This window comes from Lagenorhynchus albirostris, chromosome 13, assembly GCF_949774975.1.
Source record: "Lagenorhynchus albirostris chromosome 13, mLagAlb1.1, whole genome shotgun sequence".
In the NCBI taxonomy this organism is placed as follows: domain Eukaryota; kingdom Metazoa; phylum Chordata; class Mammalia; order Artiodactyla; family Delphinidae; genus Lagenorhynchus; species Lagenorhynchus albirostris.
In genome coordinates this window covers 25,414,524-25,433,746 of record NC_083107.1, presented here as the reverse complement: position 1 = coordinate 25,433,746, position 19,223 = coordinate 25,414,524, and the positions used below count along the sequence as shown (strand labels likewise).

At 37.5% G+C, this 19,223-nt stretch overlaps 1 protein-coding gene across 1 annotated transcript in view; it reads right to left on the bottom strand.

Annotated features, from left to right (window-relative positions):
- Positions 1-19,223, bottom strand: part of M1AP (meiosis 1 associated protein) — a 56,866-nt gene that overhangs the window by 18,785 nt on the left and 18,858 nt on the right. Inside the window, exon 3 of the mRNA XM_060169423.1 lies at positions 18,574-18,742. Coding sequence (XP_060025406.1) covers positions 18,574-18,742 — 169 coding nt within the window. The remainder of the gene's footprint in view (positions 1-18,573; positions 18,743-19,223) is intronic.

The window sequence follows — 19,223 nt, the reverse complement described above, 5'->3', positions numbered from 1 at the left end:
GGGGAGCTGAAACTTGGAGTAAGTGACCAGCAAGGAATGAGTTCCCCATTTTTTGCACCTTTGCCCTGAGGGTAGCCTCGATCACAGCTGTGCAGGGGCAACAAAAGCTTCAACAGAAACCCCTCTGTCTTTCACTGGCATTACCAGGGGAAGCAGCCTGGGGCAACCAGAGCCCCTGGAGAGCGAGGAATAAATCCAAGGAAGGAGAAAGCCAGAGCCAGAGAGCCTGAAATTATGTATTTAAACTCAGTCCAGGCACCTAGCTGAACCTAGGTGGGACAAACTGAAAGCAGTTCATAGTTTAGGCTTAAAGAATGGAACTGAGATTTGAGTGAGGGGCCTACTACAGGCCATGAAATGTTGCAGTTTGAGTCTAACAAAGTTAATTGTCTGCTAAAACAAATAATTTTCAGAGTAATACAATAGATTCCAGAGTCTATACAATATAATATTCAGAAAATACAATCCAAATGTTTTTGGCATACAGAGTCAGAAAATATGGCCCAATTTCAGAGGAAAAATACAGTCCACAGATGCAAACCCCAAGATGACAAAGATGTTAGAGTTAACAGACAAGAACTTTAAAGCAGCATAATTAAAATTATGGTCATAAGGAATGGAAAATATGTTCATAATGAATGAAAAGATAGGAAATATCAACAGAGAAATAGAAAATATAAAAAAGTACCAAATGGAAATTTTAGAACTGAAAAGTACAATATCTGAACAAAAAATTCACCACATGAGCTTAACAGCAGACTGGAGATGAGAGATGAGAGTCAGTGAATTTAAAGGTAGATCAATAGAGATCATCTGATCTGAAGAAGAGAGAGAAAAAAGTTTGGACAAAACAAACAAGCAGAATACCACAGAGCCTTGGGGAACTGTGGAAAAATTTAAAAAGGTTTAACATGTGGTAATTGGAGTCCCAAAGGAGTGAAGAGAGGGAATGAGACAGAAAAAAATTTGACTAAATAATGGCAGCAAATTTCCCAAATTGGGTTGAGAATATAAATTTACAGACTAAAAAAGCTCAGTGAACCCAAACAAGAAATCTGTGCCTAGTCACAGCATTGTAAACCTGCTTAAAAACAAACATAAAGAGAAAATTCTTGAAAGCAGCCAGAAAACCGATCCTTTACACAAAGGGGAAAGTGATTTAAGGACTATGACTTTTATTGAGCAACCATGGAAGGCCAGAAGACAGTGGAGCAACATCTTTAATGTGCTGAAAGAAAAGAGAATCCTGTCAACCCATAAGTCTATATATAAGAAAAACCTCCTTCAAGAATGAAAGTGAAATATACATTTTCAGAAAATAACAGCTAAGAAATTTGTCGTTACCAGAACCAAACTACAAGAAATACTAAAGTTCTTTGAGCTGAAGGAAATGATACTGAAGGGAAAGCTGGATCTTTAGGAATGAATGAAGAACACTGGAAACAGTAAATATAAAAACTATTTTTCTCTTAATTTCTTTAAAATACACATGATTGTTTAAAGCAAAAATTTATAATATTGCCTTGTGAAGTTTATAATGTGTATGTAATACACACAACAAATACAACAAAAAGACAATGTGTGTGTATGTGTGTGTGTGTGTGTGTGTGTGTGTGTGTAGGGGATAAATGGACCTACATAGTTGCAAAGTTTGTATATTTTCCATGACATGGTACTATGTTAAGTCTAAGTAGGCTATAAACAAGTTTAAAAATATATTTTAATCCCTACAAGGTTTCTATATTTTATGTGAAGTACTGTAATCTTGAGGTTTCTACATTTTATGTGAAGTTTACTATATTGGCTCTAAGTAGACTTTGAAAAGTTAAGATTGTATAATGTAATCCCTATAGAAACCACTAAAAATAATGCAAGAAAATTAGCTAATGACAATAGATAAAATAGAATTCTGAAAATGTTTAATAATCCAAAGAAAGCAGGGAAAAGATGAAGAAAAATCAGAGAGGACAAAAAAATAAAATAAAATGACTGACCTAAATCCAACCATATCAATACTTATGGTAAATGTTAATGGAGTATACACTCCAAAAAAAAGCAGAGAAGAGCATAATGGATAAAAAGCAAGACCCAATTTTATGCTGTCTATAAGAGATACACTTTAAGTATAAAGACACAAATGCATTGAAAGTAAGTGGATGGAAGAAGATTAACCATAAACACAGTAAGACCCATGAAAAATAAAAACGTATGTCCAGGGCTTCCCTGGTGGCACAGTGGTTGAGAGTCCGCCTGCCGATGCAGGGGACACAGGTTTGTGCCCCGGTCCGGGAAGATACCACATGCCGCAGAGCGGCTGGGCCCGTGAGCCATGGCCGCTGAGCCTGCGCGTCCGGAGCCTGTGCTCCACAACGGGAGAGGCCACAGCAGTGAGAGGCCCGCGTACCGCAAAAAAAAAAAAAAAAAGAAAAAAAAGCAAAAACGTATGTCCATACAGAGATTTGTGTACAGACATTTGTAGGAACTTTAGACACTACAGTCAAAAACTAGAAACAACTGAAACATCCATTAACAGCAGAATGGGTAAACAATACGTGGCATAGTCATACAATATACTACTACTCAGAAATAAAAAAAAAGCTAACAACTACTTGTTGATATAAACAACATGGATGAATCTCAAAATCTAAATGAAAAAAGCCAGACACAGAAGAAGTATATACCATTTATATGATCCCATTTATATAAAATACAAACTAATTTACAGACACAAAACAGATCAGTGGTGTATGCCAAGGATGGAGAGAGGGATTGAGTGTAAAGGGACAAGAGGAATCTTTTGGGATTGATGGAAGTGTTCTGTATCTTGATTGTGGTGATGGGCATATACAACTGTCAAAACTCATTGAATTGTACACTGTGGATGCAACTTACAGTATGCAAATTATTCCTCAAAAGAGGTGAGGAAAAAATTTAAAAGACCTAATTTTCAAATAACTTTAGATTTTCTATGGAACTCTAAAAAAAATTCTTCAATTCAATTTTTGCCATTTTTCTGAGACCATGGTTTCTGTTAATAAACGTCTCTCTGTGTTAAAAATCTTTAGGTATTAAATAAAACAGTGGTTCTAATTTAGTCTTAAAGCCATAGGGACATGACTTTAATGTAGTTTTCAAAGACAAGCTCAATAAACAGCTGCATTTTCTGGTCTATTTTTGAAGACAATGAAAGGAGAAAAAATCAATAAGTGGAGTCTGACAACTGTACTGAAGCATGAATCATAGAAAAAGTTTTTTTTTTTTCTGGAACACTTTAGGAAGCAATGAATCTTTATCTTCTATGTTTGGGTTGTTAACATTTGGTGTTTCCTGAGAACACATATGGATAAAATACCTTTCCAAAAGAGCTTGACATCAATCCCTAGCAAAGACTGGGAGGAAATATTAAACAGATGGTTTGAGCACTTAGAAAGGGAACCTGATATCCTTGTGTACCAAGGCTGAGAAATGGAGGCTGGTTGACAGCATCATTAAGATGATTTGTAAATGGTTGAAAGACTTACATACCCAATGAGTGCAGACTGCTGTCAACCTGGACAGATGCCCTCTGGATGCCAAAATGCATTGATCACAGTGGCCGTTTTAGTTTTGTCATATGTATTACTTAGTCATTCTTTGGAAAGCCATTATAAAATTTTTTATATGAAAATGAATACATGCAACATATATTTAAGCTATGAAGCATAACAGCAAAATGAACACTCATGAAGCCTTTATTCAACTTAAGATGTAGATCATCGACGCTAGTAAGATATCTATATGCTTTGCCCTGATCTTCTCTAAGGGAAACCTTGCTACACTGAATTTTTAAAAATCATTCTTTTCCTTTTAAAACTAGTTTTTTTATTTTAAACAAACACGTTAGTATTTTGTTTTGCTTGAGCTTTATAAAGAGATATCTTATTGTCTATATCCTTGGTTATCTGCTTTTTTCCTCAATATTGAAAAGATTTATCTACATTGTTGTAGGTAGCTGTGGTTCACTCATTTCCACTTTGTGAATAAACCTTGTAATACTTATTCATGCCTCATTCAATGGACATTTGAGTAGTCTAATTTCTGGCCTTTTAAATAATGTCACTATTCACATTCTTGTACATGTCTCCAAGTGCACATTTGTAAAAGTTTTTCTAGAGATATTCTTCTAGGAATTCTTCTAGGGTATTGTGACTGTTACTTTACAATAAAATGACAAGTTGTGAACCAATTACATTCTTTCTGTCAGTCTATAAGAGTTTCCATGCTCTGCTATTGCCAACACTATAGTGAGACTTCTTAATTTCTTGCAAACTAGTGGGCATAAAATGGGATATCATTGTTTTGTGTTTCCCTGATTACTAATGAGGGTAATGAGTAAACATTACTAATGTTTATTTTGAGATTTCCTCTTCTGTGAAATACCTGTTCAGATTTTTTGTTTATTTAAAAATTAGATTGTCTTTTTAAAAAAAATTGGGTTTCAGGCATTCCTTATTCTGGATACCAACTCATTATTGGTCATATGAGTTGTAAATATAGTTATGACTTGTCATCACTTTCTTCATGGTGTCTCTGATGGACAGACATTCTTAATTTTGAAGTAACCATACTTACCAATCTTTTACTTTATGGTTAGCAAACTTTATTCCTCTTCTTTCCTACCTTTGGTGATAAAATTTTCTCCTATATTTTCCTGCAAAAGTTTTAACTTTCATATTTAAATCTTTAATACATTTAAAATATAGTATTGTAAATGGCATGCAGAGGGATCAAATTTCATTTTTCCCATACGGAATACTGATAGTTCCAGTATGATTTAATGACTAGATCCATCCTTTCCATGCTTTGCCATGTCAACTCAGCCACATATCAAGTTTTCATATAATATGGCTGTCTGTTTCTGGGCTCTCTCATCTGTTCTAGACTGGACAATTTGCCTTTCCCTGTGTCAATATAACACTGTCTTAATTAGAACAGCCTTTTAATCATCTTAATATCAGGCAAGGTAAACCTTTAGCCTTAATATATATCTTCGCATCTAATATATATATTAGGATCAGCTTGTCAGGTTCATTAAAAAACTGATAGCATTTTGATTGGAATTGCATTGATAGATCAATTTGGGGAGAACTGAATCCTTATGATATTGAATGTTTCTATCCATTAACATGCTCCACTTAATTATATCTTCTTTAAGGTGCATCAGTAAAGCTTTAAACTATTCCCAATAACTATTCTATGCATCTTTTGTTAAAATTCATTTCTAAATACTTTACTTTTTTATTACTGTAAAAGGTATTTCTTTAAAAATTGAAGTTTCTAAGAGTTTGTTTCTAATTATAGAAATGCTATTGACTTTTTTTAAAAACATTTTTATTGGAGTATAATTGCTTTACAATGTTGTGTTAGTTTCTGCTGTGTAACAAAGTGAATCAGCTATACATATATCCCCTCCCTCTTGTGTCTCCCTCCCACACTCCCTATCCCATCCCTCAAGGTGGTCACAAAGCACGGAGCTGATCTCCCTGTGCTGTGTGGCTGCTTCCCACTAGTTAACTATTTTACATTTGGTAGTGTATGTGTCCATGCCACTCTCTCTCTTCGTCCCAGCTTACCCTTCCCCCTCCCACATCCTCAAGTCCATTATCTACATCTGTGTCTTTATTCCTGTCCTGCCCTTAGGTTCTTCAGAACCATTTTTTTGTTTGCTTTTTAGATTCCATATATATGTGTTAGCATACAGTATTTGTTTTTCTCTTTCTGACTTACTTCACTCTGTATGACAGACTCTAGGTCCATCTACCTCACTACAAATAACTCAATTTCCAGGAAATGCTATTGACTTTTGTATGTTTATCTTATATCCAGCCAACTTGTTAAACTCTTACTAATTTGGTTATTAATGTAGTCAATTAAATATGTTTCAAATAAAAACAGTTTTGTTTCTTTCTATTCAATCTTCACACCCTTTAGCATTTTTCTTATCTTACTAGGCTAGGACAACTATGCTGAATCAAAGTGGTGATGGGGCATCCATGTATTATTCCTGATTTTTGAAGGCAATCCTTCTGGGTATTCTTGGTTATAGGTTATTCCCTTTCACCACTTTAAATATATTGTGCCACTCCCTTCTGGCCTGAAGAGTTTCTGCTGAAAAATCAGCTGATAGCCTTATGGGAGTTTCCTTGTATGGTATTTGTTGCCTTTCCCTTGCTGCTTTTTAATATTCTCTCTTTATCTTTAATTTTTTTCATTTTAATTACAATGTGTCTTGGTGTGTTCCTCTTTGGGTTAATCCTGTATGGGACTCTCTGCACTTCCTGGACTTGGGTGACTGTTCCTTTCCCAGGTTAGGGAAGTTTTCAGCTATTATGTTTTCAAATATGTTCTCCGCCCCTTTCCCTCTCTTCTCCTTCTGGGACCCCTATAATGCGAATATTAGTGCACTTGATGTTGTCCCAGAGGTCTCTCAAACTGTCCTCATTTCTTTTCATTCTTTTTCTTTTTTCTATTCAGCGGCAGTGATTTCCACTACCCTGTCTTCCAGATCACTGGTTCATTCTTCTGTAGCATTTAGTTTACTGCTGATTCCTTCTAGTGTATTTTTCATTTCAGTTATTGTATTCTTCATCTCTGTTTGGTTGTTCTTTATATTTTCTAACTCTTTGTTAAAAACTTCTAACTTCTCACTTGGACATCCATTCTTCTCCCAAGTTCTCTGATCATCTTTACAATCATTACTCTGAACTCTCTTGGGTAGATTGCCTATCTTCACTTCGCTTAGTTCTTCTGGGGTTTTATCTTGTCACTTTGTCTGGAAAATGTTCCCCTGTTGCCTCATTTTGTCTAAGTTGCTATTTGTATTTTTATGTATGTGTTAGGTTACTTTTCTTGACCTTGGAGAAGTGGCCTTCTGTAGGAGATGTCCTATGCATCCCCTCAGCATACATTCCTCTTGTCACCCATGTTATATGCTCTATGGGTTCCCCCCACGAGGGCTGTGTGGGTGCTTCTGTTGTGGTGGGGTATGTGGGCAGTCTGGTAGGCTTTGTTGGTCCCTAGCCAGGTTGGTTGCCAGGCCCTGCCTTGTGTGGATGCTACTAGCTGCTGGTTAGTGGGTTCTGGTCACAAGGTGGCTAATTATAGAACCTCAGGTGGCCCCGGGGCTAGTGCTGGCTCACTGGTGGACAGAGTCAGGGTCCAGAAGACCCTAGGTCTGTTGCCTGCCCACTGGTGGGTGAAGCCAGGTCCTGGGGTTAGTGCAAGTCTATTGGCAAGCAGATCCAGGTCCTGGAGTCTAGCTGCAGGGCCCAGGGATCCCAGAGCTGGTATCATATTGCTGGGGAGTGGGTGGGGAGGGTGATTCCTGTCACAGTTGGGTATGGGGTCTGGGGTGTCACAAAGCTTGTGTTGGCCTGCTAGTAGGCAGGGCTGGGGCCCAGCTGATCCTAGGGTAGGGTCTGGCCTGTTGTCAGTGGGCTGGGTCTGCAGGCTACAGGATTGTGGTTTTCTTGCGTTTAGTGTCTGCCCCCTGGTGGGTGAGGCTGGTCTAGAGGTTACTGCAAGCTTCCCAGAGGGCAGGGCGGGAGCTGGGTTTTGGCCCTCTGGTGAGCAGGGTTGTGTCTAAAGGCATATCTGGAGGTGGCTGTGAGCTCAGGTAGTCTTTAGGCAGCCTGACTGCTGATGGGTGGGGCTATGTCTCTGCTTAGTTAGTTGTTTGGTCTGAGGTGTCCCAGCATTGGTGCCTACAGGTTGTTGGGTGGGGCCAAGTCTTGGTGCTAATGAGCCAGAGGGAAGATCCCATGATGGTGCCTGCCTGCACCAGTGTCCATATGATAGAAAGCTCCCAAATATGGCTGCTGCCAGTGCCTATGTCCCCAGGGTGAGCTGCAGCTGCCCCCCATCTCTCTGGGAGACTCTCCAAGACAAGCAGCTAGGTCTGGCCCAGGCTCCTATCAAATTACTGCTTTTGCCCTGGGTCCCAGTGTGTGTGAGATTTTGTGTGTGTCCTTTAAGAATGAAGTCTCTATTTCCCCCAGACCTTTGGGATTCCTGAAATTAAGCCTGCAAAGCCAAATGCTCTGGGGCTCATCTTTCTGGTGCAGGACTCTGGGCTGGGGAGCCCAATATGGGACTCAGAACTCTCACTACAGTGGGAGAACCTCTACAATATAATTATTCTCTGTTTTGAGGGTTGCCCACCCAGGGCGTATGGGACTTGATTATATTGTGAGTCTGCCCCTCCTACCAATCTTGTTGTGGTCCCTTCTTTATGTCTTTAGTCATAGAAGATCTTTTCTGGTAGGTTCTGGTCTTTTTCATTGATGGCTATTCTACAGATAGTTGTGATTCTGGTGTGCTCGCAAGAGGAGGTGAGCTCAGGGTCTTTCTACTCTGCCATCTTGGCCACTCTCCTTTTTTTTTTCTCCTTTGTGCTTAGTCTAGTTTCACTTGCTCATATGGTGCTGCATGTAAAGGCCTGAAGGCAATCTTTCACCAGTAAAGAACCGTATTGTAGATTTTTGATAGAAACATTTTGCCAAGTTACAGAAGTTATTTTCTATCCCTAGTTTACCAAGATTTTTTTCTTAAATAATGAATGGATGTTAATTTTATCATATGTTTTTCTGTATCTATTAAGATAACATAATTTTTACCTTTATCTGTTGATGTAAATTATATTTATACATTTCTTTCTTTTTTATTGAAGTATCGTTGATTTACAATGTTATATTAGTTTCAGGTGTACAACATAGTAATTCAATCTTTTTACAGATTATACTCCATTTAAAGTTATTATAAAATATTGGCTATTTCCCTGTGCTCTACATTACATCCTTGTACCTTTATACATAGTAGTTTGTACCTCTTAATTGCTTTCCCCTATCTTGCCCCTCCCTCTAAGCCCTCTCCCCACTGGTAACCACTAATTTGTTCTCTGTATCTATAAGTCTGTTTCTGTTTTATTATATTCATTCATTTATTTTTTAGATTCCACATATAATGATAATGTACAGTATTTATCTTTCTCTGTCTGACTTACTTCACTAAGTATAATACCTTCTGGATCCATCCATGTTGTGCAAATGGCAAAATTTCAATCCTTTTTATGGCTGAGTAATATTCCATTGTATATATATATACCGCATCTCCTTTATCCACGCATCTGGTGATGGACATAAGTTGCTTCCATATCGTGGTTTTGTAAATAATGCTGCTATGAACATTGGGGTGCATATGTCTTTTCAAATTAGTGTTTTTGTTTTCTTTTTTTTTTTTTTGCAGTACATGGGCCTCTCACTGTTGTGGCCTCTCCCGTTGCGGAGCACAGGCTCTGGACACGCAGGCCCAGCGGCCATGGCTCACGGGCCCAGCCGCTCTGCGGCATGTGGGATCTTCCCGGACTGGGGCACAAACCTGTGTCCCCTGCATCAGCAGGCAGACTCTCAACCACTGCGCCACCAGGGAAGCCCCCATTTTTGTTTTCTTCAGATATACACACAGGAGTGGAATTGCTGGATCATATGGTAATTCTATTCTTAATTTTTTGAGGAACCTCTATACTGTTTTCCATAGTGGCTACACCAATTTACATTCCTACTAACAGTGTACTAGGGTTCCCTTTTCTCCACATCCTTGCCAACATTTATTATTTGTTGTCTTTTTGATGATAGCTATTCTGACAGGTGTGAGGTGATAGCTCATCGTGGTTTTGATTTGCATTTCTGACGATTAGTGATGTTGAGCATCCTTTCATGTACCTGTTGGTCATATATATGTCTTCTTTGGAAAAAATGTCTATTCAGGTCTTCTGCCCATTTTAATTGGGTTGTTTGATTTTCTGATATTCAGTTGTATGATCTCTTTATATATTTTGGATATTAATCCCTTATCAAATGATATCACTTGCAAATATCTTCTCCCATTAACTAGGTTGTCTTTTCATATTGTCAATGATTTCTTTCACTGTGCAAAAGCTTTTAAGTTTAATTAGGCCCCATTAATTTATTTTTGCTTTTGTTTCCATTGACTTAAGAGACAGAGCTAAAAAAATATTGCTATGATTTATGTCAAAGAGTGTTTTGCCTATATTTTCTTCTAGGAGTTTTATGGTTTCTAGTCTTACAGTTAGGTCTTTAATCCATTTTGAGTTTATTTTTGTATATGGTGTGAGATAATATTCTAATTTAATTATTTTATACATAGCTGTGCTGTTTTCCCAACACCACTTTATTGAAGAGACTGTCTTTTCTCCACTGTGTATTTTTGCCTCCTTTGTCATAGATTAATTGGCCATAAGTATGTGGGTTTATTTCTGGTATCTCTATTCTGTTCCATTGATCTATGTGTCTGTTTTTGTGGTGGTACCATACTTTTTTGATTACTGTAGCTTGGTAGCATAGTCTGAAGTAAGGGAGCATGATACCCCCAAATTTTTTCTTTTTTCTCAAGATTGCTTTGGCTCTTTAGTGTCTTTTGTGGTCCTATGTAAATTTTAGGATTATTTGTTCTAGTTCTGTGACAAATGTCATGGGTATTTTATACAGATTGCATTAAATCTGTAGATTGCTTTGGGTAATATGGACATTTTAACAATATTAATTCTTGCAATCCATGAACACAGGATATCTTTCCATTTATTTGTACAATCTTTAATCTCCTTCATCGATGTCTTATAGTTTTCAGAGTATAGGTCTTTTCCTCCTTGGTTAAATTTATATTTATATATTTCTAATGCAAAATCACCTTGTATTACAGGGATAAATCCAACTTGATCAGTTATATAGTCTCTTTTTGTACATGATAAGATCATTTAAGATGGTTTTATCTATTTTCATGAGCAGACTGGCCTGCAATTTTCTTTTCTCACATTGTTCTTGTCTGGTTTTCTATCATGACTTGGCGGTGGGGGGGTATTTTCTTTTTCTTTCTTTCTTTTTTAATTTCTAGAAGAGTTTGTATAAGATTGGAGTGATCTGTCCCTTGAAAGTTTGATGGAATTTGACTATAAAACCATCTAGGATTGATAATTGGTTAGGGGAACCATTTAGATTTTTATTTCTGAGTCAAAATTTGTATCTTTTAAGTAATATATTGGTTTTTGTCTAAATGTTTGATTCCAATGTTTTGATTCTGCAGTTATGCTCCTTTTTCACAACCCTAACATAGTTTATTGTGTCCTCTTTCTTTGTCTTTTCTTCATTGATTTCACCAAAAAATTCTCTATTTTATCAGTTTTTTTCAAAGAACCAACTTTTGAATTTTTGATTATCTTTATTGCTCTTTTCAACTGAGGAAGTATAGAGAATGGTTAAGTATGTGAGCTTTAGAGTCAGACTGCTTATAATCCCTGTTCTGTATCTTAACTAAGAAACTTTGCGAAAGCTAATTTGGACAAGAAACTATGCCTTAATTTCTTCATCTAGATATATGAGATTAAATAATAGTGGAAACTATTTAAAACAGAAAGTATTTGGACAGAAGGTGTTCAATAAAATGTTGCTGTTATTATAATCTATAGACAACTGTTAGAGTATTTAAGAGACTATGGCTTTTAGTTCACATATCTTTTCCTTGAGGCTCAGAACTTACTTAAAAATAAAACCAACTAGCAGCATTATTCTCTCCATTGATGGCTCTCCTATGTGCTTAATTTTGGCTGCTGGAATTGGAAGGCTCTCCCAGATCTTAAATTTATGATCAAAATCCAGTATTAGAGATCTGCTCTAAAGGTGTCAGGTTGGCTTACATATAAAGAGGGCATATAAAGATAAAGTATTCCATCTTCCCCTGTGAGAAGTATATCTCTTCACATCTCTATTACACAGACCAACATTTCTAGTCCTCTTTTAAGAGCAAAACAGGAACAAAATGGATAAATAACAGAAAAGAAGGCTAAAAAACTATGGAAAAAGTTTTATAATATTATGTTACATGAAAACAAAAAAATTACATACATAAATTATAACTCTGAAACCTAAAAATGATTGTGGACAACTGAGAGGTAATGTGCAAAAACAAAATCAGTGTAATGGAGTAGTGGAATTGTGAATGATTTTGAATTAAAAATTATTTTATAGTCACATTTTCTTTTCAATAAAAAATTATTAGAGCCTGAAATTTTCTCAGTAAAAAGGTATGTATAAATTTTCTCAGTAAAAAGTTTGTGCGAGGACACCATCTCTCACAAACTCTTACTATTACTATTAATATCAACAGAAAACATTTATGCATTGCTCACACGTGCCAGGTACTGTTTTAAGTACTTTACATGCAAGTTATATTTAATCCTTGTAAAAACCCTATAGAATAGCTACTAGTATTAGCCTTATTTTATAAATGAGAAAATTGTGGGATGAAGCATTTAAGTAACTTGTTCAAGACCACAGAGTTCAAATAAAAATTCAGCTGGATGGTTAAATAAATGGTGATGAATTTATACAATAGAATACCTCACAGCTACTAAAAGGAATGGGTTAGAGCTCTATATTCCAATATGAAAAGAATTATTGGATAAATAGCTAAATAAAAAAATGCAGATCAGTGGGTATTATATAGTTCCATTTTTGTAAAAGTGGATGGTATCAAAAACCCTAATAACATTACATGTATGTTCATGTCCAATATATGTGTAAGGAAAGCAATCCAGTAGAATGTGTCCTACACTGCTGATAGCAATTATCTCTGGAGGGTAGAATTTTGGGTCATTTTGAACTGTTTATATTATACTTCTGTATAGGGAGTGTTTACTTGTAATAAAAAATTAAAGAATAACTGGACAAAAGCTACCACAGAGACAGCTAGGCAGGATATTTCAGCTAAATTTTTTTTCAAGTTTATACAAATGACTTATTTCCACACTTGCAAGGGTAAGAAATGGTTCTTTAAAGCAAGCATTTACTTGAGCAAATTTTAAAACAATTCCTATGGGGTTACAGGATGGAGAATACAATCTAAGACCATTCTTACAAGCCTTAACATAACTAAATAAGCTTTTCTAAATTAAAGAAAAACATTTTATTAAAGATTCAACATTGCTTACAACTCCGAGTTTATTGAATGTGTGTAAAGAATGTGTATTTAAACTGGGGATTTATTTGAGGCTTTTATTATAGTGACCACACATATAGTAATAATAACACTGATGATAACTTCATAGATTTTATACTGTCTTTGCATTCAGCTAAGAATGGGGGGGGGCTTCCCTGGTGGCGCAGTGGTTGAGAGTCCGCCTGCCGATGCAGGGGACACGGGTTCGTGCCCCGGTCTGGGAAGATCCCACATGCCGCGGAGCGGCTAGGCCCGTGAGCCATGGCCGCTGAGCCTGCGCGTCCGGAGCCTGTGCTCCGCAGCGGGAGAGGCCACAACAGTGAGAGGCCCCCGTACCGCAAAAAAAAAAAAAAAAAGGAAAAAAAAAAGAATAGGGGTGGATTTAATTTAATTTAATTATTGTATTTCCTGTTGGATGACCACCTAAAAAATTTTAAGATCAGTCAAATTCATTTTCAGCTCCATAAAACTTTGTAAACATATCTCTGTCAAATACATCTGGTGAACTTCTGATGTTCTGAATATCAGCTAAATTTTAAATAAAGAAAAAATGAACAAGTTAGGCTAATCAAGAACAGATGGAAGAAAGTGTCATTTATACACTTGAAAGAAACATATAATAAGCCATAAGCCTGAAAATTTATAGAAAACCTTAACTGATATGAATGTGATTTAAAGTTAACCTTTTCATTAAAATGAAATTATCTTGCTAAAGAACTCTCTAAAAGGTGAGTCTACCTTCTTAGTTTCAAAGTTCGCTTTTTCTTCAACAATTCTGGATCTTGCAGTCTCCAAGTCATCTTTGTAATAATTAGATCTCACTATGCAGGGCTGCACTAAAGAAGGCAGAAATTAGACCAATCGAAGGACATAGTCTCATAGCTCCTTTTAAAACTGATCTGTAATATCATTTCCTTGTATGGTAACCTGTTTCTTTCTTCAAAAGGTAGCGTGTAGACAATTTTTATTTAATTGATGATCATGGTTACCACAGTTAAAAAATTATAAATAGATTCAAAAAGGGTTTGAATCAATTCATGATATTCATGGGCTACGAAGGGAAGCTACAGGTGTTTGGCATATGTCCCTAAATATTTGAGTTGATGTCAGAGAGTGTGACCACCACCTCTCACAAATTATTTGTTTTTTCCCAATCATTATTTATTTATTCAAGAAACATTTATTGAGAATCTACTATGTGCCAGGCAGAATGATATATGCTGGTGATACAAAGATGTATAAGACACAGTCTTATCCTCAGGTAACTCACAGTCCACTTGAGGCCTGGCCATTAAAAACAAATCTCAGGACTTCCATGGTGGCGCAGTGGTTACGAATCCGCCTGCCAATGCAGGGGACACAGGTTCGAACCCTGGTCCAGGAAGATCCCACATGCTGCGGAGCAACTAAGCCCGTGCACCACAACTACTGAAGCCTGCGCTGCCACAACTACTGAGCCCATGTTCCGCAACAAGAGAAGCCACCGCAATGAGAAGCCTGCACGCCGCAATGAAGAGCAGCCCCTGTTCACCACAACTAGAGAAAGCCTGCGTGCAGCAGCGAAGACCCAACACAGCCAAAAATAAATAAATAAAAAACAAAAACAAATCTCAGAAATATTAAACCATCCATATACAAAAATTTTCAAAAATACTAAGAGTAGCTAACTTTCATTTAGCATTTACTGTATACTAAGTAATTAACATGTATGATCTCATTTAACTCCCATAACTACTGGATGGGGCAGGAATTAAAGGCTTACACAGGCTAAGTACCTTCTCCAAAGCCACACAGCTAGTAAGTAATAGAACTGGGATTTAGACTCAGGCATCCTAATTCTAGAGCACTCATCCTTCTGAGAATAAGACTAGTTGCTGTTGTTAATCTCTTGACAAGAACATCAGATATAGCAAAACATTAATGGAATAAAGGAATTAACTTTGAGGAAAGTACAGGCAAACTGGGAAGATTTCAAGCCATGAACCATATGTACACTTAACTCACAAAGAGGAATTACAAGCAATTTATGGGATAATGTATTATTTATAAGCAAATAGGAAGTTACCGGAAGAATCGTTAGCAGTGACACAAGGTAGAAAGCTGCCTTCCTGCATTTAAAAGCTCTTCTGTACAGTGCTAGCCTCTAACCATTTTAAATAAAGCCATCAGGTACCCTCAGAGTACTCTGAGTTTTGTGCCATTAGAGATTCAGTACTTTCTGGGTACAGTCACTGAAGGGAGAAAAGGACATAGTCCATGCCTGATCTGTCCATGATCAAAGAGAAATAAAAAGAGCTTCTCTCTCACAGATTCAGTTTGAGAACCTACTGGGAAAGACTCTGATTAGTAGCCTGGAGAGCTATGATTGCCTCCCCTGGGTCATAGCCCACCCTGTGACCATGAAAGTAGAGGTGTTACCAAAGGGGGATGCAGGGGATGCTGGGCAGACCAAGAACAGACTCCACAGGTATCACTGTCATCAATTCATTCAACAAATATATACTGATAATCTAGGATATACTACAGAGTGGGGCGCAGAAATGAGTAAGACAAATTTGTAATGCCAAGGCTTAATGCTTAAGAGTTAATACAGATAGAAAAGATATCAAGTAGTTTACAGTTTAGGTGAGAAGACAAAATTATCACACAATAAAGCAATGGTATCATCAAAAAATCTACAAACAATAAACGCTGGAGAGGGTGTGGAGAAAAGGGAACCTTCTTACACTGTTGGCGGGAACGTAAATTGATGCAGCCACTATGGAGAACAGTATGGAGGTTCCTTAAAAAACTAAAAATAGAATTACCATATGACCCAGCAATCCCACTACTGGGCATATACCCTGAGAAAACCATAATTCAAAAAGAGTCATGTACCACCATGTTCACTGCAGCACTATTTACAATAGCCAGGAAGTGGAAGCAACCTAAATGTCCATTGACAGGTGAATGGATAAAGAAGATGTGACACATATATACAATGGAATATTGCTCAGCCATAAAAAGAAACGAAATTGAATTACTTGTAGTGAGGTGGATGAACCTAGAGACTGTCATACAGAGTGAAGTAAGTCAGAAAGAGAAAAACAAATACTGTATGCTAACACATATATGTGAAATCTAAAAAAAAAATGGTTCTGATGAACTTAGGGGCAGGACAGGAATAAAGATGCAGACGTAGAGAATGGACTTGAGGACATCGGGGGGGGGAAGGGTAAGCTGGGATGAAGTGAGAGAGTAGCACTGACATATATACATCACCAAATGTAAAATAGATAGTGGGAAGCAGCTGCATTGCATGGAGAGATCAGCTCGGTGCTGTGTGACCACCTAGAGGGGTGGGATAGGGAGGGTGGGAGGGAGCCGCAAGAGAGAGGGGATATGGGGATATATGTATACGTATAGCTGATATACTTTGTTATACAGCAGAAACTAACACACCATTGTAAAGCAATTATACTCCAATAAAAAGACGTTAAAAACAAATAAAGCAATGGTAAACAATTCTATGTGGTATATAATTAAATGCTAAATTGTGTTGTGTAGACCACAGGCTACGTGGTTGTTCTAAGGAGAGGAAAATCAATTCAGTAGTCATGAACCTCAATTAGGCCTTAAAGGATGGGGAGGATTTGGTTGGAAGAGGATAAGGGGAGGAATTCAGAGGAAAGAAGGGGGAATTCAGAGGAAAAGATTACTACAAGTGGAGGGATGGAAATAGAAGCACAGTCAGTGAGGAGACTGCCTTGAGAAAAGCAGAGGGTGTGTAGTAGCTGAGAGCTCATATACCACACAGCAAGGCTAGTTACCCTCCCGCCCCAACCAGAACAATGTCAGTGGTCCATGATGCTGGAAGGATCCACATGTGTCAGAATTTGATGGGAAACACATCCTTAGTTACCAACCCCCTAACCTAATTAGGGCATGAAGGGAAGAGTGAGGTTATTTATATGGAACCAGGAAGAGATCAATGGTATCAGAACAGTGGACACCTCCAGGTGTGTATAACCTTGGAGAAGACCAATATAACCAGAAAGAACTGACAGAGGGTGAACTGTAACTTGAGTGTTGGATAAATTAAAACCAGTCAAAAACCTTTTAAATGCTGTAATTTGAGAATCTCTACTTGATCTCCTGACAAAAATCTTCTCATAAATTTCCATTGCTTTAGCATGAAATCTAAATGTCTTAGAATGGGTTTAGGGCATATATGGACTTTCTTGATCTAACCCTTGCCTACCTTTAGAGCCTTACTCCTGCCTCTGCCTGATAGGCTCCTGACATAAGGAACCATGGGCTCATCTCTGAAAGTTGATTTATCTTGATTTCTCATGTCCCTGGGTCTCCTTTTTGAGTCCCCCTTTCCTCTTCCTCTGCTTGGTTAATTCCTATTTGTCCTTTAAGACTCAGTTTGAATATTTTCTCTTCTAGGAAGTGTATGATTACTGGTGATTTATGGGGGATTTATTAGCAGAGATCTGAGTGCCAGTAGTTACTGGGTTGGGGTAGGCGGGCTGGGGACATCAGGGCTGGGAATCCAGTGACTCAAAACCCATTCTGGGGAGGTAGGAGGTAGGCAGGGCACATATGAACCGAGACTATAATCCCCTGGCACATGTTCCATTGTTCCATCAAACTTCACTTACAAAACACTGATTAAGAATTTCAAGACTGCAACCCAAAAGCATTAAATCCTAAGCATAGGGGCTTTCTGAATGCAGGGCCTTGTGTGACCGCACTGGTCATAGGCCAATGAAGCCAGCTGTACATATAAGTCTCTTCATACAGCATTGGTTATGATAGCAAAATGTAATAAACCAAATTATTCATTAATAAGCGATTAAACAAACTATGGTCCAACCACAAAGTAAAAAAAATCATGTATCCAGTAAAAAACGAGGAATGTCTATAGATACTAACATAGATAGCTGTACAACATGCGAAGAGGATTACAGAATATTATGTATGTCATGATCCCATTACAATATAAAATATTTCTTCCTATTATCTATCTATCTATCTATCTAATGGAGCATTAAGAGTGATACCCCAATCTCTTGAGGAGGAAGGAATTTTTACTTTTTATACCTACCTTTTATACCTATAATGTAATATTTTACATTAACATATATTGTTTCTAAATTAAAAATATGATTAAAAAATTAAACTCTAACATGTAGAAACACCTGTCTGAACCACAGTGAAATCTGTTGGCTTCATTTCATTTAAGAACATAAAAGACCATGGAAGAGATTTCCCTGGTGGTCCAGTGGTTAAGAGTTCCCTTTGCAAAGCAGGTGGTTCGATCCCTGGTAGGGGAGCTAAGATTCCACATGCCTTGCGGCCAAAAAACCGAAACATAAAACAGAAGCAATATTGTAACAAATTCAATAAAGACTTTAAAAATGGTCCACATCAAAAAATCTTTTTTTAAAAAAAAAGTCCATGGAAAATAATCTTCCTGATCTGTAAAAGACTACTCATTAAAATCTTACCATTCTTTTTACCTTTTCTTTTAATTCTTACCGTCGTTGCTGGCCTCTTCAACAGGGGATGCTGAGTCCATACATTCTAGGACTCCCTTTGTGATCTCAACCACCTGAAGTCTCCTGACCCTGACTATGTCTGTATCTTTCAATCCTTCCTCCAATTGTTTGACCACCTCTTTTCCAGGCTGTGAAGTCAGAACAGTAATCTGGAAATAAATAGAAGAATCAACGTGTCTACTTTCCCTGATGTACAGAGGTTAGAATGTAACAGGTTAGATCTGGAGGATTAAACACCCCAGAAATCTGTGGTAGTGGCTATTGTCTTTAGGGCAAAGAAAAAGATTTATATGTAATTTGCAAATCAAATTTCATTTGACATATTCTGGTGCGAGAGGTCTGGTGGGACAGATCATCACAAGACCCTGCCAAACAGGCTGAACCTACCCCAGAAAGTGACCAATGAGAAGCCATCCCTGTGTTTTAGTTTTAGTTTTTCTTTTGGTCGTACCGCATGCAGCATGTGGGATCTTAGTTCCCCAACTAGGGTTCCCCGATTAGGGACTGAACCCGCACACCCTGTATTGGGAGCGTGGAGTCTCAACCACTGGACTGCCAGGGAAGTCGCCCACTGTGTTTCAGTTTTTAAGACTGCTTGAATCATTGACAGTATCCCTCTTGCTCAAAGTG